This window comes from Lutjanus erythropterus, chromosome 7, assembly GCF_056507025.1.
Source record: "Lutjanus erythropterus isolate fLutEry1 chromosome 7, fLutEry1.hap2, whole genome shotgun sequence".
Classification (NCBI taxonomy): Eukaryota; Metazoa; Chordata; class Actinopteri; order Lutjaniformes; family Lutjanidae; genus Lutjanus; species Lutjanus erythropterus.
In genome coordinates, this window is record NC_139323.1 from 24,725,375 (window position 1) to 24,751,417 (window position 26,043).

The window sequence follows — 26,043 nt, forward strand, 5'->3', positions numbered from 1 at the left end:
AAGTATATTCTGATTCCTCAGACAGAGAAATACCTTCCATGATAACCAGGAAGTCCTTTTAAATTCTAGACAACAATGCAACTAAGTCCAGCTACAGCTCATCAGCAGTACAGAACTTAAAATTAAACTGGTTCAGAAGCAAGAATAAAGAACAAACAAATGCCTTGCTTTTGAAATAAAATAATGCAATAATGACTGGCAATGGTTAACAAAAAAGCAGTGTTGTGTCTACATTGTGCATGGTATTTGCTAGTGCTAATCAAAGAGAGACAAATACGTTTAAGAGTTGTTTTCTGTAATGAAAGCAGGAAACAGTAAAAAAATAAAAAATAAGAGAGCCTAGTAAATTGCAGTGAATAAAGACCATTTAAAAAGTAAATGTCTACCAACAGTCATCTACAAAACTGTTCTTTGTACTCAACAAAATGTACTGAAAAAAACAAAATGTATAATTTCATCTTGATACACAGCAGTGTCCATGAGGCTCCAAAGAGAGAGACCCCTGGTGCGGGTTAAGAAACTAAACAGAGTGTTCATAGTCTAATCCTTACCTGAACAAGATGAAGCCAATGGACTCAACAGCAGCCCTTCTGACATCATCATTCACGTCACTCACCTTAATTGAAGAAAAGAAAAGCAGTCAAATAACCAAAACTGATACCGAGACTGCATCCTGCAATTAAGCTTCATGACACAGATCCTTTATAGAGTATGGTGTAATAACTTTAGTGTCCATAAGGTGCCACCTAGAGGACAGCGAGTTGTTCACATCTCTTAAGTATTTGCAAATGCACCCACTGATTGGCTTACACATCAATTTTTAAACTGTAATGTCATAATATTAAGTGGTTTTCATTGTTAAGATGAACTGACTGAAAAAAAGCTAACTATTTGGATAATTGATTATCATTTTAGTCATTACTCAAGGAAAAAATGTCAGTGATTTGCTGGTTCAAACTTTTTAAGTGTAAGGATTTGATTTCTTCATTTATGATATTAAATGAAGAGTATCTGGGTTTTGGACTGTTTGAAGATATCATTTTGGACTCTTGGAAATTGAGATGAGCATTTTTCACATTTAATGGCATTCTAAACACAAAATGATTAATTATAATTGTTAGTTGCAGCACTAGTTGTAAATGTCAGACACAGTGAATTCATGTGTTACTAATAATTGGTACTGGTTTTAATAGAACGTCACTGAGCTAAATGGCTTCAGAACCTTTATTAGAGCTTCAGGCACAAATAGGGAAACACTGGTGTGCTGTGTTGCAGTTGAATGAGAGTTATGATTCAAGCATAGACAAATATTTCACTCCCAATCAGAATGGATTATTTTAAACAATCATAAACACAGTATTAAACTAACTTGAATTATGATGTCGGCAACAGTTTTGCAGCCCAGGACGTTGGCATCTGCCTCACTGCCAACACGATAAACCTGTCTTCCCCACACTGAAATAATGCGTTGTGAATACGGCCAAACATGAAACACTCACAGCGACATGGAGCAGGCGTCGGATGGCCTTGTTGTTCCCAGAGCCGCAGTAGGCCATGCCCACTGTGTACATACCAGAGCGTCGCAGGATGGGGTCCTATCATAGACATGAAGGAAAGCAGAACTTTGATGCACAACTACAATCAATATAGTTTGAGTCATTTCCCACAACTAGTTCTTACAGAAGAATTCCTGGGACAAAGAACAGAGGAAGCTGAAATACAAACACGACCCAGGGTTTATGCAGATCAACAGCGTGGTAATATACACTAAGATTTTTTTCAACAGGGATTAATCTAGGGATTAATCAAGCTTTTGTCATTCCATATGTATTGTTTTATTATATGCATAGGTTACAGCTATGCCACAACAAAGAACTGCAACTCTCATTGTTGCTAGAATTAAAACAACGTTGATCTGATGGCATATACATAATGTGCTTTTTGGTGGTTACCCAACCGTACCTTGTCTCTGCAGAGGCTTTCAATGAGGGCATCAGCCTCCTCCATGCGTCCATACATCACGAGGGCAATTCCCACTGCTAGACCACGCAAGATCTTCTCATGCTGCGTCTCCTGAGCATACCCTACCATGTCCTCAATAGCCTGGGCTGACTTGGAGCCCAGCATGACCAGACCGAGAGCCAGGCCAGCAGCTTCACCTGAAAGGTTACATGATACTGTCAGCAGGGATACTTTTGTTTTATGTCCTTTTATATGTTCACCTGTTTGTTTAGGGAAATTTCATTCTTTCAAAACAATTCTGAAGAATTCCATTATCCATTTGTTAAAACATTTTATTATTTATGTGCAATCTGAATCAAAATGCTATCCAAATTTAGATTATATAGAGATTTTGTCCAAGGCCTACGCACCAGTAACAGCATCATCCTGGTACAGGTTGGACTTGAGGAGGTCGTAAACATCCTGTCTGGCTGTGCCCAATGCAGCCAAACCGAGGCCAAGGGCACCACCGTGACGGACAATCTGTGAAACAGAGGAGAAAAACAGACCAGAAAGAGATGAAACACTGAAACATAAGTCAATCTACTGACACAGTGCACAGCTGCAACTACAACTACTTAGAGGTGATGCTTTTATTTCCAAATCCATATAGACATAAAATTGTCTTACTTCAATCAGATGACACCCTTCTTTCAAAAAAAAAAATCTGGCAATGATCCAGCATTCAAAGTAACTGCAACTCACATCATTGCTGGCATTCTTGAGCTGACTGAGCAGGTAGTCAATGATGTCCCCGCCATGGTTTGCATGAATGAGCCCCAGAGCGTACAAGCCTCCTCCCTCCTGGTAGGCTGAGCCAGGGGAGGTGTCTTTGGGCAAGTAGGTGGCCATTAACTGGAGAGCCTCTTTCTCATGACCCTGAAAAACACAGCATGTTATATTCAAAATTCAATCTGTAATAAAATTCATTATGTTATGTTTTTGTGCCATAAACCTACCTTGTGGATGACACCCAAACTTGCCGTGGCTGTGAACTTTGCCCAGTTGGTGGCTCTTGCAAGCCATTCCAAGTTTTCTCTACGAGGAGGAGGAAACAGGAGCAATTTAGTCTCTCAATCTCTCTATGCAATCTATGAAATAAGTGCTTCCATAATGACAGCACATTCACCTAAGGAACTGGTCACTTGTGGTTCCTGTGTGCATGAAAGAGTTGGCTATTACTGTGGCTGTGTGGCACACTGAATTTCGGACTGCATCCTGGAGTGACATAGAAAAAAAATAAATACATACATATATTAAAAAATGAAGAGGAAGCTGTGACAAATTGCACAACCTTCAAAGTTCAACTGTTTGCACCTTCAACATTTTACTCTCTAAGAATTTCATCTTGTTGCTCGCCTATATTACCTTTGTGTTTTTGAGGATCATTAGATCTGTGTTGTTATTTCGGATTAGGAACTGCAAGTGCAGCTCAATGGCCATCTCCCCGCTGAGGATTTTGATCATCTTGGCATTCTGGTCTTTAGGCTCATCTTTCTACAAGAACACAGAGAAACAAAATATCTGTCAACCAAATCCAAGCTGCTTCATTTAGGTAGAGAAAAATTATGGCATCTGGCATCACAAAAGTGCTACAGTAACAAAAACAATCCAAAGAGCTTACCGTTTCTGCTGGCTTTCCAGCAGGGGAGCTGCCAGCCTTGTCATCTGTCTCCATCGCGTCACTGTTACAAACAAAAAACAACCTTAGTCATGTTGAATCATTTAATCATAAGTAAGCAACTCGACGAGCCACATAAGTCACAGTTCCAGCTTGTCTCCCATAAATTCACTGGTATAATGGGTCAAAAGATGTAGAGAAGTAACATGAACTTTTTTTTAGATTATTTTCAGAAGGTACAAGCAATGATATAAAACAGATGCACCCTAAAGAACAAAGCTTGTAGGACTCGATCGTAAAGTTTTGAATTTTAATGCTTAAATCAGAACCATTAGCAGTGAACTTAATGAGCATGAGCAATACACAATGCTACAGTCTAGTTATTAGTGTGTCCTTATTCTCTACCCTTGCCCACCTTTCTTTGTCTGGCGTGGGCACAGTGCCTGTATTTGTAGAGCCAGGGACCGCTGGGATAGGTGTTCCAACGGTCCGCAGGTTCTGGATGACAGAGGAGAGGAACTGCTGGCTGGCGCTCTCATACAGGTCAAAGCAGATCTGATAGGCCATCAGCAAGTTGTCCTCCTTCACTAGCTTCTCCAGGATGTCACTCACTGCCTGAGGGTCATCCAGGAATATCAGGCACTAGAGAAGTGAGAAAACAACAATTATTGGAGAGTGATTTTAGGTTTTGACAGAGTTCTTGGGAAATCAGATTCTGTGAAAGTAGAGAAATACTGACAATTTTATATTGAAATCGTGAGCCAAGTCTTCATAATAATAATCATAATATTTCTGATGATATTATAATGTCTAAAACACAAGGAAAATGTATGACTTATAAATCAAGTTTTTTGCTGGAGAAAATTTAAAATTAATCAAGAATCTTATACTAAATAGTGACTTAACAGAAACAATCTGTCTGAAGAAGGAAATGTATTTATTAAATTGTTCAGGATTTGATCATTACCTGGCAGACATTTATGAAATCAGGCTTCTCCAAATTCATGTAGAGCTTAACCAGCACCCGCAGCACCTCATTGCGGAACTTCTTGTTTTGCATGAGGGACATGCACACCTTCAGGCTGTAGGCAAGGAGGCCACTCACATCATTCTGCATGAGAGGAAGGAAAAAAGGTAAAAATTATCAGCACCACAAAGAAATCTAGTGGTACAATGGGCACTAGTAATTGTAATCTGAACTCTTGAATAAGAATTATGCCTGTGCAAGTTATGTCCTGAGAAAGAAATACTTACTGTATTTCAATAAAATTATTTTCACAAGCTCTATCAAAATTTGGGGCACTATCATGCAAACTATCCTTGGCTCTCATACGAGACTTAGAGGTAGGCTGGTGAGTATTAAAGCGAGCAGTTATTCAACTTAGTTGTGAATGAAAACAGCAGCTGACCGATTCTAAGATGGTCTTCTCAAACATATCAAGTCGCCTGGTCTCCAAGGCGATGCCAATGGCCTGCTTGTACTTGTGGTCGTCAAGGCAACGCAGGAACATCTTGTTGACAATGCCCTCAAGTCGGGGGTCAATGCTTTTCTTCTCCTCGTCCTCTGGCAGCTCGGCATTCTCCACCCGCAGCTTGGTGTAGTGGTCGATGCATTTGGCTAGCAACAGACACAAAAAAGGGATAAAAAGAGGAGTTTCATTTAACTTCTGAATTCAATGAGGTTATTCAAATAAGCATCTTATTCCATATGGTATCCACTGGCTTTCTCAACCAGAAAGCCATGTTAGGTTTGTCAGTAAGCTTTTTTTCTCCATCTTTTAACTAACATGATCGCTGAAGAGGCAGGTAAGTCAGATAAATGAGGTCAAGTGTTTTTATATCAACACTCACCAATGATGGTCTCCACATATTCCGAGTCATCTGTGACATTGAAGAGCTCTCCAGCACCGAGAGCGTAGTTCAGAGATTCCTCAAAGGCTCCAAGGTGGTAGAAAACCTTAGAGGCCACCAGGGCAGCAAATGCTCTGCTCCGAAACGTCTCATCCTCATACAGGACCTCACTGTGAGATGACAATAGATAGGTACATAAGACCGAAAAATCGCACAATATTTTTTGGTATCACACCCACAGATTAGTTTCTGCCAGAAAAAGGCACACTCTGAAATGAAAAAGGATACAGAGCTCGACAACAGAAACCTTTTAGTCGATCATACAAACTGAAAGGACAATTAGTTCTCTACTTCTCATCATGAGGTGCAATGCAATACTACATTTCATCTCTACCTAGTGACCTCTAAAAAAATGGTTTAGTTTTTCTTTTTATGTTAATATTGTGATCATATATTTTGGTATTCAAATTAGGGCGCAGGTGCTGGGGATGGTTCTTCTGTAAATGTTGTCACCTGGTTGAGATACGGTCTTTCAACCACTATTCCTGCCCTTTTGTTTTGTATGGATAGATTATTGTTCCGTTGTTTCATGAGGTTTATTTAGAGCAATGTTTGGAACATTTTTTGAAAGCATTAAATAAACAAATCTGATTTTTGAAATGACAAGAAGTTCTTGAATTTGATTTGTAACCTAGTCAGTGCTCGGCTTTTAATGCTGGAAAGCCGAAACAGTTAAGTCCAAAGACTACATCAATTAAAGAGGAATGAAGTGGATTTTCTTTACAAAAGGGGCATGGAATTAATGGAATGAATGGAACCAGAGATTCAGCAAGAAAGTCATCAGAAAAATGGATCTGCTTGCTTTTTAACAACATGTGATAGTTTTAATGCAACGACAATGAATGATAAACTACAATAATATCAATGCTATCTTAAATGTGTCACCACTTGTAAAGCAGGTGATTCTGTCATGCACCTATTTAAGAGCAAATACAGAAAGAATAAATCAAGGAACAAAAGTTATGCTGCCTAAATAAGATTCTTAGGTTAGTTGTATTTTCCAACCTCATCAACAGCACTTACATTTTATCCACTGATCCTGAAATCTCAGCCCAGAAGTCATTCACAATGGAGTTCAGCTTGTGAAGAGCAAACTCCTGCAAACAAAACAAAGGCAGATACATAATTTATATAACATTTCTGTGTTAACCTTTGTCACACTGCAATTTCACTACTGCATGAGTTCACTTTATTCAATATATTCCATAGTTTGGGTCCATGAAGGAAGCAGTGTTCAAGGTGCAGTCAGTACTAAGCTACAACTTCGTTACTCAAGTCTTACACTGTAGGACATGTGAAGCACTTAGCAAAGCTGACTACAACTATTATTATAAAGTCTGAAACTGGCATTACAAGGCAAGCAGGAGTGGTAGCCTTTTGTTTTTGTGGCTAAAACATGCACTGGAAGTTAAACCAATTAATGAAAATGGGGGACAGGCAGATCGATAAAACTAGCTACCTCTGGTAGTGTGCCTCAGACAGAATATTAAGATGCTACATTTCACACCTCTAAAGAGACCTCCAGGGGCCACTCTTCAATCTGATATACAGTTCACTAATAAATTTGATTGAGGGTAACAGCTGATGTGCTTCAAAAAAATTAAGTTGCATTTAAAATAAAAAAAAGCTGCTTGGTGTACTGCATCACATTTTCCAAAAGGCTTTACCAGTGGCTCCTTATGAAAGATCTTAAGAGAGGCTGGTGTTTTAAAACTTCTGTGTTTTTGTTAAGAAAAACTTGCATCTGTTACTACTACTTTTGCAGTACTAACTTAACACTTCTGAGTGGCACTGGACAATGTCATGTCCAGTGCCACTCAGACATTAAAAAAAAAAAAACTGCCATCTTCAGGCATCTGGTTCACTATTCTGCATCCAGTTCTTACCTTGAGCTGTGGCTCCTCCTCATCAAGGAGTGAAATAATCCCAGCTTTAAAAAAAAAAAGGAAAACAAGATTGTTTGAGTGATTCATGAAGTTCATATACACTTTTTTTAGGGCTGCACACTATGTTAAAGAAAAGTCACAATTATTTTGAAAGTTATCAGTATGATTCACAATTAGCAGGAATGATCAGTTTGGGATCACAATTTTCATTTTCATTGATTTTTTTTTTTCAATTAATCAATTATTAATGGCTTATTAAATTAATTGGCACTTACTCTGTTATTAGATCAAACACCTTGAGTCATTTTTTAATTTAAAAAATATCCAAATTCTTATTTCAAAATCTAAAATGTGAAAATATTTTGGTTTCTTAAGTGCGCAATGACAGTGTGCGTGTGTTTGTTTGTTTGTTTGTTTGTGTGTGTGTGTGTGTGTGTGTGTGTGTGTGTGTGTGTGTGTGTGTTAAATGATACAGCTGCATACTATAAGTATCTTACGATAAAACTATAAGAAATGAAGTTCAGGTGATCCAAATATTAAAACACAGTATATAGTAGCTTTAAGAGCAGGTCAAATGGTCAAATCTGGACCTGTTTTGTGCAACTACACTGAGAGTAAGGCGTATTAAGGGCCAACATAACATAAATATTACAATTTTAACACGTTTCTTTATGTAAAAGATGAAAAGTCCTGCGTTTGTATAAACATGAACTTGAAGACCTCGCTGAATAGCTAAGATCCCGTTCAGTGTTCTGAGAACTGTTAGCATTAACGCTACATTAACTTATCATGAAAGCCAATATTTTAACAGTTCTAAAGCGAATAAAATCACCGCCTAGTTATACCAAACACACATTACAAACGGTTCTTCCTTCTTGAAATACGTTTTGGTGAATTTACTAGCTATCACCGGTTAACGGCTGAGCTGACAACTGCTACATTAGCTGTGTGACTCAGCTAAATCAATGGAGGATAGCTAAAGTTACGGCTAGCAAAATAAAAACACTTTCCACGACTTACCGGCAGATGTTATCATGATTGGCTCTCTATTCCCTCCTCAGCCCCACGATCCTGGCCCGACGCAGTAATTCCGTGAGATTGTTTAGGGATATATGGGAAATGAACGGATTACAGTATCTGAAAATGCACAACAGTCGAACCAAACGCAGCCGCTGCTAACTTCTTTTTCTCCAGTGCCGCAAGTCCCCTTCTAAAGGACCTCTGAGCTGGCTGGCCTCTTTCCGCCTGACTATAAATTACAGAAACGTAATATTATTCCTTATATCCTAGTGGATTCGATTAATTTGTAGCATGTTACGGGTTAAAAATATTATCTCACGCGTTTTTGCCGTATTTTAAAAGGACTTATGACAATATAGTAATTTAACGTATGCGATTTCTGGACTGGCTTTTCTAAAGGTAGTCTATCGTGAATCAGTTCTTTTGCCTCCCTGTCAACTTGCAGGTACACAAATCGATATTATGTCAAGTTGAAAAAGGATAATAATGTAAATAATTTACTCTGACCTACTTCATTTGTTTAGGCACTGTAGCCATGCCAAAAACAATGACTTGAGCAGATTTGTTATTGCTAATACAAACTCTGATTTTACCCTGTGCAGAATGTTTTGTTTGGTTTCAGTAAGTGTAAATGCAATAAAATCAAAGAGTATTAAGTTCTTAATCTAACCATTATCATTTCATAATTACAAATACAAATTCAAAAGCTCTAAATCTGTATTCAGTGTAGGCCTTTAAATGAATTTGTATGAATATATAATACCCCCTGGCTTTGTAATTGTGTGCTTCCCCCTGGCATTTTGTCTAGTCATGTATATCTGGTTCACATTATTGTGACTGAATGATATAACTTGAATGTTTTTGTATTCTGCTTTTGTACAATAAAGACTGGGGGGGAAAGCCGATGTGCATGTTGCATAGCAAATGAATTCCATGGAAGGAAGCAAATATACGACAGTGCAGTGTTAAGGAAATTATACCCAGTTACCAACCAAAACTCCCAATATCCCATTTTTAGTCTGTCAAAGGAACAGGCAGTGAATGTCCTTTTCAATTCAGCTACACAGCAATACAAACTTAAATGTGTTTATTTGTATATTTAAATGAATGTACAGATCAGTAGACTACATAAATACATAAAAAGTGAAAAGCAGTTTCATCCATTTATTTATCAGATCATGGTATTGTAATATAGCAATCATCTAAGGCACAGAATTCTAATAAATTAAGGTGGGGAAAAAATTGACATTGATAGGTAGACTATGCATCATTAACCTGGTGGGGCACCTCAGGGGTAAAGAAATAGCTGCTGATCCCCTGTTAATGAAGCAGGACCCCACCTAAGGCCTTTATTATGACAGTTGATGTAATTTGGTGGCGTATATTTCAAATTAATTGTCAAATCAAATTAGCACAAACCAGACGACACATAATAAGCCCAGGGCATTTGAGGCGGACTGATAATCCAGTGCTGTACTTAACATGTTTAGGGAGCTTTTGCTGTAAACCTTCTAGCCTAGCTATACCAGACTAAAGACAAAAAATAAAAATGAAACAAACTCTGTGTTAAATGATGTGATATAGTTCATATGACTAACTGATCAACAGTTACTTGAATTGCCCCCAATACACACGTGAAATCCCTTTGTGTACAATGTGTACATAAGCAAGACAAAATCATATTTGACTATTTAGCAATGCATTACTTCAGAACAAGAATCATGGGTGCTTAACAGTGGGAATATTGAGCACCATGAAGAAACATTGTAACATGTAGTAAGGCTCTGCAGCACCAGGAAACCAATTTGACAGTAAAAACAGGATTGTCTACAGTGATATGCCTCCAGTCACAGGTCATGTGTCATGTGATTAGTTGTCTCCTCCAGCTGATTCTCCATCAGCAGGAGGTCCAGCAGCCAAGGAGTGGGTTTTCAGAGGGATGTTTTCCTCGATATGTCCAGTGTCCCCTGAAGAAAAAGAAACAATGAAAACATTGTTACCCCCTGTGCAATTAAGTTGTATGAGATTAATGATGACACAATTTATCTGCAGTAGGATTTAAGTAAGAGATTTCTCTGCTCCCATTGAATATACAAAGTGCTGAAACAAGGTGTCATACTTAGTAAACAACTTCACCATATTATACTATAAAACTGCTGTGTGTAAAATAGTCAATGTATCCCAGAAGGTATTTTTTGCAAGTGTTTCAATGTACTTTTCATTGTACCCATTTTCTTTAGATACTGTACTTTACCACTTGAGGATGGACAAACAGTGATAGCGAGAACAAAAGATTTTTTACATTTCTGAAAAAGGTAAGCGACCGTTTCACCAATATGCTAAATAGTTTGTGGCCACACTGCATTCTGCTATGTTGATGCTAAAACTGGGGTTTGCAGCTTCTTGTATCACAAATTCTTTTTCCTCTATGTCATTGGTTCCCAACACCGAACAAAGGTCACTGGGGGTCCCCAAGGTTTTGTCTGCTCTGAGGTTGTCAAAATTCAATTTGCATATGTTAAGAAAATTAACAATTAAGTTACAGTTAAGATTGTATCTGCAAATTAGGTAGTTTCTGTGAATGTCTACAAGCCCCTGAGATGCCTAAGCAGTACTATGTTGGTATATGGAATGGAGAAAAGAAAAGAAAAGCTGAAAGAAAGCATCCTATGGGAAAGGAAATGCCTGTGTAGGTTAATAAAACTGAACTTTGGGACCATGCTGCTACCTCTTTTCCTGCTGGTTGCAGAGTTGTTGGCCTGGCCCTGGACTCCTCTTCTCCGAGGCCAGAACAAACATTGGAATGGCCAGAAAAGCGGGTTCCCTCTATCCCGGGTATTATCTGAAAAGGCAATAATAAGCGTTTAACAATTTGGCAGCTTATCTAAGGGTCTGACTGTGTAATGAATGCTCCTTTTGTTCATGGCTCTTTGCAGCCATGCCTGGGAAGAAAAATGGGTGGTCTTGTGAATGTCATGGAATGACCTATATAGTGGACTGCACTAACACGAGTCACGACATGTTTGCCAAATCTATATCTACCATATTATAATTACAATATTCCTTTAGTTACTTGTGTGGATTCTGTGGCTGTCTAAATGTATGTCCTTTTTCTTGCCAGCAATAATCATGTTGAGTTGTGATATTTGCACAGTAGTCTTATTATCTTTAAGTGTTAACTTCTCTTTTTCTTCTGCATATTGGCAATCTAATATTCATTCTAAAGCAAATTCACAGGTCCATTCTCACTTAACTGATCAACTATTTGATCTCTATCTTCATAAATTTCTCACTTGCAGAAGACAATTTTCAACAAAATTTAGGGGGACCAAATTATGGAATGGCTTGGCAAAAAGCAATTCCTACAAAAAATGTTTAAAAAAACTTTTAGCTGCTGTTTGTAGCAGCTTCTCCCCATTCACTGTTGTCCATGTTTAATTTGTTTTACCTATAGTGATATGTATTTTTACTGTTACTCAGAGGTCAATACAGTATAAACTAATATTCCCTCAAAAACACACACCTGCTTCAGCATGTTCACACACCCTCTTTACACATCATATACTCAAATTTTCTGCTTTTGAATGATTTTTAAATGATTATTATTGTTGCTGTTGTTATCATACACAATTTGTCACTATTAATTTTCTGTCATTATTTTTGTGTTAAGTGGTGGTGGCTTCAAGTAAGCCCTCCTTGACAGGGTTAGACCATGTTAGATCACCTTTTCTTTTAATAACACTCAGTGTTTGGGAACAAAGGACACAAGTTGTTGAAGTTTTAACAGCAAAATTCTTTTCCATTCTTGTTTGATATATAACTTAGGGTCCTCAACAAGCCGGGGTCTCTGTTGTTGTATTTTGTGCTTCATAATGCACCACACATTTTCAATGGGACAGGTCTGGACTGAAGGCAGGTCAGCCTGAACTCTTTTACTATGAAGCCACGCCGTTGTAACACATGCAGAATGTGTCTTGGCATTGTCTTACTAAAATAAACAGGGACATCTCTGACAAAGACATCATCTGGATGGCAGCATGTGTTACTCCCAAACCACTGTGTGTCTTTCAGTATTAATGGTGACAGTGACACATGTGACAGTGACCCATAATGCCATGGGCACTAATACACCCCCATACTATCAAAGATGTTGGTTTCTGAACTTATCAACAATTTGCAAACAAAAACAAACAAACAAAAAACATAATATCTGCATGTGCCCACGGCAAATAGGCCAGAGCCCTATTTCAGAAAGTATGGTTTGTGAAACCTCTGAGTTTGTTAAGTCTGTTTCTGCAACGGCCCCCAGGGTTCAAACTTCATGTCGACAAGCATCTGCCTTCCTGACGTGTGCTTAAGCAAACAGGACAAACTTCCTGCAATTAAACAAATTACACTGAGCAAAATCTCGTGTTTACTCTGGGGTGGGGCGTATAAATAAAGCTCACGGACAGAGGATATGATTGCACCTGCTGTTTGAGATGACTGTATGACTCTGCAGGCGTTTTTCTTGATGCGGAGCACGCTAGCCTCTGTCTTGGGGATGAAACAGTCGACCCACACTGTCTCTGGTGAATGTCTGTGGAACACGGAGCGGATCAGACCCTCCAAAAGTTGCGCACATTGATGCGTCTCGGCGCTCTCCTGTCTGGTGTGCACTAATCCAATCAAAGCTGGTCGGGCGATTCTGGCACGTTTCGTCCGCGCCTTCACGTCTTTCAGGATCTCCTTTAAACACAGCTGATTGGATTTTTTGCTGAGAAATGTCTGCCTGAAGGTGAAGAAGATGACAGGAGAGTCTATGGTTCGCTTCAGGCTGTAAATATTCGTCCTCCTCGTCACTGTTTTCTGAGCGTCCCCGTTGCGCGTTGGCCGCTTATCCTTATCCATGTCCTCTCCCTCTGGACGGGCTCTCAAATCCAAATCCCCGGGCCTCACTTTTAGAGGGATCTCATTGCTCTTAACAGCCTCACAAACGCGGTGTCCACCTGCGGTATCGCACTGGCTGTTTGACGGAGAGGAGGAGAGGAGCTGTCCGTTACTGTTCGCTAGGCTGCCAGGAAACATGTCCGAGATGAACTCCTGTAATACTCCAGCGCCGTCCCCGTCCACCTCTTTGCTGTGACACGGATCACTCACCAGATAAATCCTCTCTTTACCTCCGATCAGAGCTATTATCCTCCGAAACTCCCTCTCCTCTTCGGGCAGCGTGTCCTCCACCTCCGCCGAGGCCGACTCTGCCATCCTTCCCGACGCAATCACGGCTGCGCGACTCCGCTTTATTCGCAATGAGCCGTCAATCCATTCACTACATTCACAACCACGTTCATGACCGGCGAGGGACAGGAAAAACTTCCTCACGGTCATCAGAATCACCAGCAGGGAGGGTGGGTATAAAGACTCGGCGTCTGTTTCCATTGGCTGGTAAGTTTAGTGGGCGTGACCAACGGTCGGCGACTACAGACCTCATGACAGGCTTGTAACACGATAATGAAGTTAATCTTTAATGGAAATTAAGGCATGAAACAATAACAAAAGATCATATAGCAACAGTAACATGAGCTTCAAGAGGAAAGATTTATTTTTAAAAAATGTTTATTGATCAAACTTTGAAGCATGTTACAGACAATGCACATATAGACTGCAGATAAGAGGTCTAATTTCTGTTTTCTAATGTGATAAACTCTTTCAACCCATAAGAAATATAGAAACATCACAAAACACCCATATCAACAGAATCATTTTCCCACGTGTCCTAGCAGGGGTGGATCTAGTCATTTTGGGACCTCAGGCAAACAGACATGGGGCAATCCACATCCCTTATTCTTCCCCTTTTCAATGCATGAATGACTAATAATGGTCATGGTGGAATCCGGAGGAGGAACTGAGCTGTCTCACAGCCTTGGGAAAGACGTTTGGTGGTAGGGCAGGTAGGGCAGTGTGGATACTTCTGTATCTCTTGCCAGACGGCGGCAGGGTGAACATGCTGTGACTGGGGTGCGTATTGTCTTTTTGGATCCTCCCGCTTCTCGCTTTTTCAGCACCACTGGGGTAGCTTCACTTCATTTTCCAACAGTATGCAGGCCAGGCCGAGCCGTTTGTTTACAGGATTTCTGCAGGCGCACAGTCTGATCATGGAACAGTCCAAGGTAGTAGAAAGGCCCTGAGACACTTTTGAATGAAGCACTCTAGCGGTGTTTCTCAAACTTTTCAGCTATGAACAATTAACATATGAGAAAAAGCAACAAAACATACATAAATATATATAAAGAGATAAAGGGAGATATTGATTGAATTACGTGTCGATCGAAGTTTTAACAAAGAAGTTGGGGGTTATAATTCTTCCAGTGAAACAACATGGCATTTGGCTAGGGTTGAGCCAAGTCAGCTTGATATAGAGTTATTTTTCATGAATTTCTCATATATAATCCAAATGATCCTGGGCTGCTGGACTGTGGATGTTGAAATCAGGGTAAGGAGGTCACTTTCTTTATTCCCACTACTCTCATTGAAAAGAGTCCTGCCTGCCCTCCAATGTTGTAGATTCCAGGCTGCACAAAGAACAGAAAAAACAAAGAGAGGATAGTCATAAGTGCCAACTTCAGCACAAGAGTTTCACTTGTCTAACCCGCTTTAACTGTTAAACTAGCCTCAGCAATGCTTGACTCCTTTGTAAGATCAAAAATGCCTTTCCCCTTAAACGCCCCACCACTACATCAGCAGTCTGTCGAGTTCCTGAGACTCTAATCCTTTAATCCACCCCTGTCTGCTCTTTAATTAAAAGGTGTTGTCAGTCTGAAATACCACTGAGTTCATGAATTGAAATACAGATTAAATAAATTTTTGCTACTGAGTTTGTGGGCTTGTCTTATTGTTTGCAGATGAATACTCTGAGGTTTCAGCCTTTAACCTTTAGACTGGCTGAACATTGACTAGTTGGGCGGTGTGTTTGTTGTCTGGCTTTTCTTCAAACAGATTCTACATGTACTTTTGTCATCATATCTGACAGAGGTAACTCATATGTTTCTTAAAATTTTTAACACTTTTAAAAGCACAGTGTATATTTTTTTTACAAGGGGGAAGAAGTATGTAGACCCTATACTTAATTGCAAAACAGAAATACTACAGTGTAAAAATACTTAAAAGTACAGCAGCAAAATATATTTAAAGTATTCTTTATGCAGAATGGCCCATTTCAGAATCATATTATATTATTGGATTAGACTGTAAAATCATACAATACTTAAGTGGAACTGACTAATCTTTTCTTACTGACTTTAGAACTTCTAAATATGAGTTCTTCAAATACGGAGTCTTTTGACTTGAAATGATGAGTTGAATGAATCTACTGTACAGAATTCATTAAATTAAGTTTCTGAAGAAACATGATCTGCATTGAAGACTTTCCAGCATGTGATTCACTGACAGCAGTTTTACATACTATTCAAGATGTACTACACCTTACTGGAAAGAAGAAGAAAAGTAAAGTAGAAGAGAAGTAGAAGTAGAAGAGATCCCCTACTGTTCTATGATCCTTTTGTCTGCCTTTTAATGCACGTTGTACCTGCTCATTTAAATAACACATAACATTTGTTATTATTATCAGCTACATATATATGCTTGTTAACAAATCAAAATCTAAACTGCACAGCAGGCTAATATATCCAGCATTAAATATTGCAATTACACAGAAAATTAGGGTTGTAGCCAATCAGAGCCTGTCAGATCATCGATCGGGTGACAGCCAGGTGTTTGCTGTCACTTTGGAGAGTGATTTGTCCAACTATGCCGCCTTGAACTTGTGAGGTTATCATGTCCCGCGAGCAAGTCGCGATCAATTCAGACACGGATCAAAGCGGCACACACTGTGTGGTGATCACCGGTGATCGATTCTGCGCAGACCTGGCTCATCTTGAAAGAGCCTAATGTTTTTGTGCCAATGCTGGAACAAAGTATCTCCAACGGGAGCTGCTGTGACCCACACTGACTTTTCAAAATATAAAAGGAAATTAAATTTATTTGTAATGTTCATCTGTGTGACTGAACTTTGACTTGTTAGTTCAACTTATATCTTCAGCTTAGTGAAAAAGATGTTTTCTCTAATACAGCTGAATTAATATCAAGTTTAGGTGACAAAACAAGTTTCATTGTTTTAAATCATTACAAATGTACCTCAACTTGCCTTCTTAAATTTAGTCAACTTAAAATTTTAAGGCAGCCTGGACACTAACTTTTTTTTTTTTTAAAGTTAAATCTTAACTTTATTTATATAGCACCTTTAAAAATAGACTTTACAAAGTGCTTTGACAGACAAAGGAAGAACAGGATACCCAGGAGGCAAAATAACAACACACAGCCAGACAGTGAGCCCAAACAAAAGTGAGACAAAGTTAAACTAAAACTGAGGTAAAATTAAACACAACGCAAAAGGTGGAAGAAGGCAGAATGATAAAAGAGATAAGAACAATACAAACAAGACAAACATGTTAACATAAATAATTTGAGTAATTGTGCTTAGTGACATTCCACCACTGCATCTCTATGACTTTGAAGTTATATTTAGGTGTATTGGTGAACCTACTGACCTCTTTGTACATGGAGAGGAGGAGCTGAGGGTCGAGGAGCTCGCTCGGACCAGTGAGGGAGACACGGAGACCTAAACGAACTGCAAGAAAAGACAAGTTCGCAAATGAATCAGATGTAAGCCACAGAGGCATTTTCATCTTTGATCTCCAACAGAACTGATTTCTATGATGCACGTGACTCCATTATTGCAAAACATGACACAAACAACTATCTGGCAGCTTATAATCAGACCTGGGCTGGTTATACTGGACTGACTGGTTTATACAAGTGATTTTGGTCTTTAATTAAATATCAGCTATCAACTAGTCAATTTGTCTCTGGCATGCTCAAAAGATATAAAATCCTGTCTGTTTCTTATTTTTCATCAAATTCTTCAATATTCTTAGTAAATAGTTAGTTAATAGTTATTTTACTGGTAACAAACAATGAAATTATAATGTTTGCTAAATAATAGTAATGCTATAATTAATATGATTTCATTTCATAAAATAAAAATGATAATTTGTATCATACCTGATAGGAGACAATCATAAATTACATTGTGATTACATTAGTAAACTATTTTATTGTTGTAAATGTAACAAAAACCATGACAATTGTAGCATTAGTAATAATTAGCAAACATAGTTTGTTATCAGTTAAATAACTATTGACTAAATTTCAATTAACTATAAATTTACCATTGATTGACAATGGTTAAAGTGTTATCATTAATCTTTTAAACTGGAAATACTGTGTATAGTTTCCTCTTAATGGAGTCACGTCAGACCACATTTCATACAGCACATGATGTCCTTTCCTTTAGGAAGAAATCGTTAAAATACAACAAAAGAAACACAAGATTTAACTGGTTTTGGTGAAGGGTTTTAGTGTCCAGTGATGGACTGAGTCGGGGGATGTGGGCGGCCAGACCTGGCATTGAGGCGGCTGTGGAAAATCTCCCAACACCTGACTGTGCACGATGTCTGTCTCCCCCTTCTAGCCAAAGTTACTATTTGCAAAGTTTCCATACCTATTAAACAACATTTCTCTAAACCTCATTGGTTTTTTTAAACGCCACCCCACCCACAACTTGTTTGCTTTTCTTGTTTTATTTACTTTTTTCTTGTGTTGTCACAGTGCGCACATAGTGTGAAGGTGCTTCTGTTAATGTGAAACAATCTAAATGCTGTTTCACACCCCCACCTATAACCTTATAGGAAACAGTGAATACTTTCAGTAGCTTTGACATAAAAATAATCAGAGTTAAAAGGCTGACTTTCTGTCATTTTGCTGCCATCCTGTGGTTACAAACTAGGCCAATGTTCTGTGATTCTACAGACAGTCTGTTCCTAAATGCCTTAACTTAATCAGGAAATGTTATTTTAGAGTTTTATGACTATTGAGTTTCACTAAGAAGTGCAGATGTCAAGGTTGGTTGTGAAGTTTTCTAAATTAAACACTGGGATCCCTTTTCTACCAGTGGGTAACCTCATGACCTCTGACTAAATGACAAATGCCGACAAGTAATTTGGTTGAATTTTGAGCAGATTATTTCCTGTGAGATGAGTTTTCCTGAAATTGCTTAGGGATTTTAGGCAATTGACCAATAACAGCTTTTTTTTTTAAATTTCATTGCATTGAGTTGAGCAAGAAGGTGAAATTGACCGACCTGTGACTTTCTTTTCTGACACCAGATCTCTGAGAGCAGAAAGATGAGATTCAGTCAGAATCTTTGGAGGCAGAACAGAGGAAGAGCTTCGTCTTCTTCGTCTCATGTTGATTTCTGTCATGTTGGTGTCAAGTGGACTCTGCAGCGGCACCGGCATCACTGTGGATACATTACCATAAGAAACAGCACATTCAGTTACGATCTTGTGGTTGTAATACAATTAAAATGTACACTGGTTGTGCTGATGGAGTACACCAATATTAACTTGGCATTGTTCCTTTTTCAGACATGTGCACAGAAACACTGATAACCTGAGGTGAAGGAATGCTGCAGGAGTGGTTGATCCTCCAGTGACCTGGAGGCGGTTCCTCTCCACGGATCAGACTCTCCCAAAGAACCTGAGACATTTGATCGGTGAAATTTAAACCAACAGAAAACCACTGCAAAACAGTGACTCTAATCCTGTAACTGTATGGATTTTCTTTATTTTTAAACTGGCAATGTTTGAAATTTGAAATCTCAGACAACAGATGAGAAAAAAACAACACAGAATAGAGACTATAGCTGTGAGGGTACTTCATGTTAAATTTATTTTGTGTTAATCAGTTTTATTATTTTATTAAGCATAAAGCCCACTCTCCAACACATGTATATATGAGGATATCATCAGGTGATTGCATTGCATTCTAGGAATTTAACACTATGAAATGCAATATTTACTTTTTTTTATTTTCCCACTTTTCTATCACAGGGTTGCTGGCCAGTCATAATAATGACTGTAATTTTTTATAATTGATGATCAGTAGCAGCAACACTGACACTGGAAGTCTGTTACAGTTGGGAGAGTACTAGAACTTCCTAAATTTTGCACAATAATCATGTTTTTGTATTAATTTGAATAGCCAGGATAACTTTTATCTATAGTAATTAATGACAATTTATCTCAGAATTAGTATCTCAAAATAATGACTCATCTCAAAATAACAAAACTTTCTGAAAGTAATGATTGAGAAAGTTTCTCATTATTTTATATTTTAATACTAAATCATTCTTTTGAGATACTAACTTATTATTTCAATAAAGTTACTCATTAGGATGACTCACAGGATCTTGTGTTTCTCACAGTTAACAGAAACTCCAGTTTGTAGCATAGTGCACTTCACTGATGTACCACAGAATTATTAATACAAAGGTTTTGTGATCAAATAAAGATTTCATGTCATGGCGACACTTTAGTCCATATTAGCATATCCTGAGCTCTCTTTGTCTCTCTCTCTCTGCATTTGCATTATACTTAAAAAAAAAAAAAGTTTTTATAATGCTTCTTGCATCCATGATTAGACTGTTTTGGTGACTTCTCCAGCACTTAATATCCTATGCACACTGTAATCTCTTTGTTTCCCATTATTCTAAATTTTGTGATTACCATGTCCAAGAATGACCTTATTACAGAGGACAGATGTTATGGAGTTGGTTATGGATCAGTCTGTATGTAGGCTGCTCGACATGCTCTTGCTGTGGCTCAATTTCATGCAGTGTAAATGTAGCATTTGTATATACATGTAACAACATCCAAATATCCAAATATATACATATATTTGAGGATTTCTGATATATTCGTTTAGACATACAGTAGCGAACCTTATTTTTTATATGTGGTTTATTTTAGAATTATATACAACAATAACTTTTTTGTGTGCACTAAAAAATATTTATGTCATTTAAATTCAAATTCTGAAATATATTTGTGAATCCTTCCATCCTCATTCATTAATACTGAGACTGATCTGACTAAGGTGTTAACTTTTTCCATGTTGACTTTTTCCATATCAGCTGGGTTTGACCTTTGTAGCTAAATGTTTGGCAGTAACTGGGATGTGTTTATAATTACCATGTTTTCTTTCACAAAACACAACTTGTCTTGTTTTACCCAGAAATATATAGAAATGTCTCTTCAGTATTTTGCAGTGGATTTGGTCATAGTGACACTTAAACATTTTGAAAAAACAATGTAAACCAGATTAATATAATAGACATCCTTACATATATAGATCATTAACTGTATTGGTGTGATAACATCATAAAAAGTCAGTTTGGCACACAGCATTATCATTAACAAAACATAACCTAAAACTCGTTTTAGAATCAATCTTCTATATATAATTTTTCAGCTAAAAATGTACATTTCTTACCAGCCAACATGGTTCCAAGAAGCAGTAAGAAAGGCAAGTGACCAAAACCAGCTATGGTCCACCGTCTTAACTGCACAGCTGCAAAACAAGCTGACCTCTTTGTCATAGTGAGCAGGAGGGCAAGTGCAACACTGGACTGGAGAAGGTGTTTCTGGGAACAAACATTGTAATGCCCCAGTTTTAAACAATACACAATAGACCAGACCAGAAATAATGGGTATGACATTTCAGCCAGGTTTTTGTCTCTTTAGAAAGGCTGTAACATGAGGAGAACACTGAAATTTAATCTGGAATATTTACTACTAAAATCAGAGAAGTAAAATAATAATATGTATATACAGTGAAGCAAAAACACCAGCTCAGATTTATGTAAGTGATATTTGTTATCATGTAGATGAAGTCATATACAGCACACAAATCACGAATAAGGAGGCAAACCTTTATAAATCACACCCATATATGATTATGATCATATATTTTGACTTATGCAGTACACATATCAAATTTAAACAGACTTTAAATAATGCATTAATCTTGTTGCTTCGAGTTCCAAAGTAAAAAAGCATTAAGGAGTATTAAACAGCTTCTTGTAGTAGAAGTGAAGTGTTTTAATGCAGTTCTTGTGTTCACTTAGACATCTGAAGATGTGTCTTTGTAAACAGAAGCAACACGGAACAAAATGTACTCATGTATTGGATTTATAGCTTAAAATGCTGATAATGATTACTGTCACACATAATCTGCACTGCAACCTTACACCTGATTTATACACTGCTTGCGTGGATGTGCTTACACGTGCAATGATTGACTTTTTCCACAAGAGGGCGCTGCAGTAAAAGTAGAATTCTGGAGAGAGTCCACTCCACAGTGACCAGACTGCTGTCCAAACAGTGGAAGTGAGTGAAGCTTCAGGAGACTTGGATTACACCAGATGAGTAGTATGGAGGCATTTTATGATTTTTTTCAGTTTTTTTTTTTTTTTTTTCTGTTTGAAAACTGGTCACCATTCATTTACATTGTCTGGGAGATTCTGCAAGGCTGTTGAAACTCCAGCAGTGTTTGTAGACTAAAAAAACTAAACCTGACATTCAGCTGGCATGAGGATGAGTAGATAATAAGTGAATATCCATTCTTAGGAACTATCCCTTTAAAAAAACATTACACTATTTGCTAGCTAGTTTTAAAGTCAACAAAAAGTCTCTGTGTTGACTACCTTGTATAAAGTTTACAATATAATAACTCAGAATTTAAGAAAAAATAATCTGGGTTTCTATGATATTACACAGCTGATCTACTATGATGAACTGAAATCAAATAATTTCAAACAAATTGCTGGAAAAATACAAGTATGTATAAAATGAAAATATATTTAGAAAATACGTAAAAAATGTAAATATAATTTATGTGCACGCACCTGCGTCAGTAATCGTCATGGAAACAGAACGATGACCCGGCCGGGGTCAGGTATAAAAGGCGCAGATCACTGCTGTCTTTTCATTTGGATATTGGCGAGCTGACTTGTTGACCTGCTGCACACCCACGCTGTGAAAAGCCATCTCTCTGTTGGAAAGCGACTCTTTTTGAGAAGCAAAACTCTTGCATCACTCAGTTCTAGGGGCCCTGAATAGACCACTGATCGACGTGGGACATCCGCCGTGGGCACGATGGAGCCTAACCCACCAGATAAGTAAACTTTTGTATTTATTTTAGCAAATTCATCCCCTTAAACTCTTAAATCCTTCCTGTCACATCATGTTATTAGGCTTGTTTGAAGAGTGAAATTGATGAACTGATGGACAAAATGTATTCCTCAACTGTGGAATGTGTTAATAATTAGTGCCATGATGTGAAAACACTGTTATTTTGGTTTGAGGGCATGAAAGTGATACAATTTTGCATCAATATTACAAAAACAAAATGCTAAATTTCATATAATGCTAAAAATAAAAGCACCATGGAAACGATGGCATCATTAGTTCCAGGAGATTGGAGGGTTCTCCCCATCTTCAGACAAGGGAGCACCATAATCTGAAAAACAGGGCCGTATGACACAGATTAACTATCATATGCTGCCACCTGCTGGGCGTTCAGGTCAATGCTGTTCTGTTGTCCAGCTCTGACATGGAAGTGCCTCATCATTATAATAGAATATTTGTAAGTTTGCGTGAAAGACACCGCTAGTTTGTTTGTGGTAGAGCACATGACACGGAAGAACCAACTGTAGCTGGAAACCTGCTTGCGCTCTGTAGGAAGAATCAGCGAGCGATTCGCTCATGAAGCCAAAACTGGAGCCTCTGTGGAACATGTAGAGGTTGACTGACATGCCTCACCCCAGGATTTCTCTCACAGTGGACACCATATCTGTTCAACATGGTCACTGTAGGCAAAAGAGACAGTTCACCACAAAAAAGTACATATTTTCCCTGTGACCTGTAGTGCTATTTATGCATCTACATCAGGGGTTAGCAACCTTTACTATTGAAAACTATCTGGATTTGGCACCAGCAAAATATAGCGAAAAAGGCACCAAGCCAGAGATGGAGGCTATGATGGATATTTAGACTCTTTTGGTTTTTTTTAAAGATTATTGTTTGGGCTTTTGCCTTTATTGTGATAGGACAGCTCAAGATATGACAGGAAAGGGGGGTAGAGAGAGGAAGACACGCAGCAAATGAGCCACAGGCAGGAATTGAACCAGCAGCCACTGCAGAGGACTGACAGCCTCAATACATGGTGTGCATGCTCTACCAACTGAGCTATAGGGGCGCCATATTTAGTCATTTTAATGAGATATCAGAACCTTTTTTTTATTTGGTGTATATAGGCAACACACTTTTACTCAAAAATCGAAATTCCAGGAAACAGTTGGGGGATGCAAGAATCACTTTAGACCTACAACAATGAGAAATAAAGTTATAGTTTCTCAAATGTATTTTTGGTGCTTTGAGCACCACAAGCTGAGTGCCATTTAGTCCCATTATACTGGAGAGAATGCAGACATCTCTAAAGCCGAGATCTCCAACACTCTGCAACTCATACCAAAAAAATCTAGATGGATAAATAACACTACAGATGAAAAAAACATATTTTTGACCTTGGGGTGAAGTGTCGCTTTAAAAACATAAAGGTCCCTGCAACAAGGAAACCATAACACAGTTTTTAAGACAAGTCAGAAAGCTTTTTGACCCTCTGCTGACCTCTTTATCAGAAGTGACTCATTCAAAAGTAGGTTGGCTAGCTTTTATGCTTACATTTGTTTCTCATGCCAAAAACAAAGTGGTAGGAAAATAAAGGTAAAACATCTACAGAGGGCACAGCCAGACCAGACAAACTAAACACTGGCTCTAGATATGACCACCATAGGTTCTCCTATGTGCTTGGAAGGGGAGGGTGAAGGAAGGTATTTGCAATCTTTTTCAAAGCTTGCTGTAGTTATTAATGTCTCCTGAAAACTGCCCCTGAAATCTTTGTCTTTTGAGTGGTTTCACAGCTGAACGTACAGACTTATTTGACAGAAATGCATTACAAATGGTTTTTCTCCTGATGATGATTACTTGTAGAGTAACTGCATCATGTTTTATTTTAGTTTGTGAGATCAGATATTAGTTTGATCTATCTTTGCCACAAATATAGGATGACTATTGTTTATGTAAAAGGAGGTTTTCATTACATGAATTACACATTACTATTACCACATAAACTACTACACAGGAATATTCCTTTACTAAATTAAGTGTTACCAAAAAAGATAAACGGTTTTAACAATAGTAATAACAATGATAATAATAATTAGCTTTATTTGTATAGCACCTTTCATACAATAAATGCAGCCAACAATGCTTTACAGCAAAGAAATTGCATGCACTAGGTGCTTCAAATAAAAAGACATAGAATGAAGATAATAAAAAACATAAAAATAAGATAAGATGAGAATAGAATACAGAGAATGCATCTTCACATACATACAACCCACCTGATAATACTAGTGAAAATAAGATAAAAAATAAGGATAAAAATTAATGCATGAAATGTATAACATAAGATGGAAAATAAAACCCACTGAGATAATATTAATAAAAACTAAAGCTAAAAATAGAGTGTATAGAATGCATAAAATGACAGGATCTCTGAATCAAATGTTTCAGACAAACAATAGTTACTCCTCCAGTCTCATCAGTGTCATGAGCAGTTTATAGAATATAACCTTTAGATGGCAGGATTGCATAACATTTACTGTACACTAGCCACTGTTCAGCAGTAAAAGCCTGTGCAGACTTTTGCCCACTAGGTGGCAGTGTCTTCCTTCTCAGAGTGATATTTTTCACTTGTCTCTTCAGAATCAAAGCTTGCCAAGTCCCTGGTACTGCCACCCAAGAAGCATCATGTACTGTGTGTTATTAAATACATCAGCAATACCGCAGAGCACTGTGCAACTCAATGAATGCCAAATATTCCCTCACATGTCAAAACAAAACAAGTTCCTCTGGGAGGAGCAGGAATGATGAACGTGATGAATATGAGTGTCTGGGCCAACTCATCTTGTTTGTGGTGTCATTACTACAGGATGACACATCAGTCACAGAGAGCGTCCTGGGTGTGTGTGGACACCACAGCGCCATCTGTTAAAGCTTTGGGACATGTTTGGCTGGTTAAGCTGTTGATTGATCGTCAGAAATGCTTGAAACCGCGCAGAGGTCACTGAAATTCCCTTTAAAAGATGTTCCTCAATTTACCAGTCTATGTCGAGTGTCGGTCCCACGTCAGCAGGCTGACACACTGAATGCTGCAGCTGCTCGGGGGAACTTCAGGCACGCAAATGGTCGGAAAATAAACGGCAGTGGTGGATGTGCACTTGTACATTTGCCGGCAGCGCTCCTCCCCTAAACTGTGGGACCTTTGACAAAATCATCTCACATCAGGGACACTTAGCGCAAAGCGTCTGAGTACAGTCACCTCTTGTCCAGAAGGGCCCTGTGCTGCTTGTAGCTACCTTGAAGAATGACCTGGGAAGGAGCTGCACAGGGACCCTTTTTTCTATCATTGAGTAAACTGATGACTTCTGAATAATTGATATATTTTATAGATTTTTCATATTATATTCAGTGCATAACCATAACAGCACTGAAAAACTGATAAACTGTACAATTATCCCAAAGAGTCAACACAATAACTTCA

General features: G+C 38.2%; 3 protein-coding genes across 3 annotated transcripts in view; all 3 read right to left on the reverse strand.

Annotated features, from left to right (window-relative positions):
* The window catches only part of psmd1 (proteasome 26S subunit, non-ATPase 1), a 46,578-nt gene extending 37,958 nt beyond the window's left edge, over window positions 1-8,620 (reverse strand). The window contains exons 1-16 of the mRNA XM_084723289.1: window positions 8,440-8,620; window positions 7,420-7,463; window positions 6,557-6,630; window positions 5,474-5,643; window positions 5,032-5,240; window positions 4,590-4,733; window positions 4,038-4,264; window positions 3,626-3,686; window positions 3,370-3,498; window positions 3,131-3,219; window positions 2,961-3,039; window positions 2,707-2,880; window positions 2,373-2,484; window positions 1,963-2,159; window positions 1,500-1,595; window positions 552-616 (exon numbers count right to left, since the gene is read on the reverse strand). Of these exons, the coding sequence (XP_084579415.1) occupies window positions 552-616; window positions 1,500-1,595; window positions 1,963-2,159; window positions 2,373-2,484; window positions 2,707-2,880; window positions 2,961-3,039; window positions 3,131-3,219; window positions 3,370-3,498; window positions 3,626-3,686; window positions 4,038-4,264; window positions 4,590-4,733; window positions 5,032-5,240; window positions 5,474-5,643; window positions 6,557-6,630; window positions 7,420-7,463; window positions 8,440-8,455 (1,886 nt within the window). The 5' untranslated portion in view covers window positions 8,456-8,620. The remainder of the gene's footprint in view (window positions 1-551; window positions 617-1,499; window positions 1,596-1,962; window positions 2,160-2,372; window positions 2,485-2,706; window positions 2,881-2,960; window positions 3,040-3,130; window positions 3,220-3,369; window positions 3,499-3,625; window positions 3,687-4,037; window positions 4,265-4,589; window positions 4,734-5,031; window positions 5,241-5,473; window positions 5,644-6,556; window positions 6,631-7,419; window positions 7,464-8,439) is intronic.
* Window positions 8,621-9,511: 891 nt separating this feature from the next.
* On the reverse strand, window positions 9,512-13,809 carry LOC146324058 (uncharacterized). Its single transcript, XM_084723290.1, has 3 exons — window positions 12,909-13,809; window positions 11,168-11,281; window positions 9,512-10,406 (listed from the first exon to the last, which is right to left on the reverse strand). The coding sequence occupies exons 1-3, from the start codon at window positions 13,804-13,806 to the stop codon at window positions 10,309-10,311; spliced, it is 1,110 nt and encodes a 369-aa protein (XP_084579416.1). The 5' UTR covers window positions 13,807-13,809; the 3' UTR covers window positions 9,512-10,308.
* Window positions 13,810-14,020: 211 nt separating this feature from the next.
* LOC146324059 (uncharacterized) lies at window positions 14,021-20,999 on the reverse strand. The gene is made up of 5 exons (XM_084723291.1): window positions 20,869-20,999; window positions 18,988-19,074; window positions 18,677-18,835; window positions 17,025-17,104; window positions 14,021-14,990 (listed from the first exon to the last, which is right to left on the reverse strand). The coding sequence occupies exons 1-5, from the start codon at window positions 20,972-20,974 to the stop codon at window positions 14,907-14,909; spliced, it is 516 nt and encodes a 171-aa protein (XP_084579417.1). The 5' UTR covers window positions 20,975-20,999; the 3' UTR covers window positions 14,021-14,906.
* Between the last annotated feature and the right edge of the window lie 5,044 nt (window positions 21,000-26,043).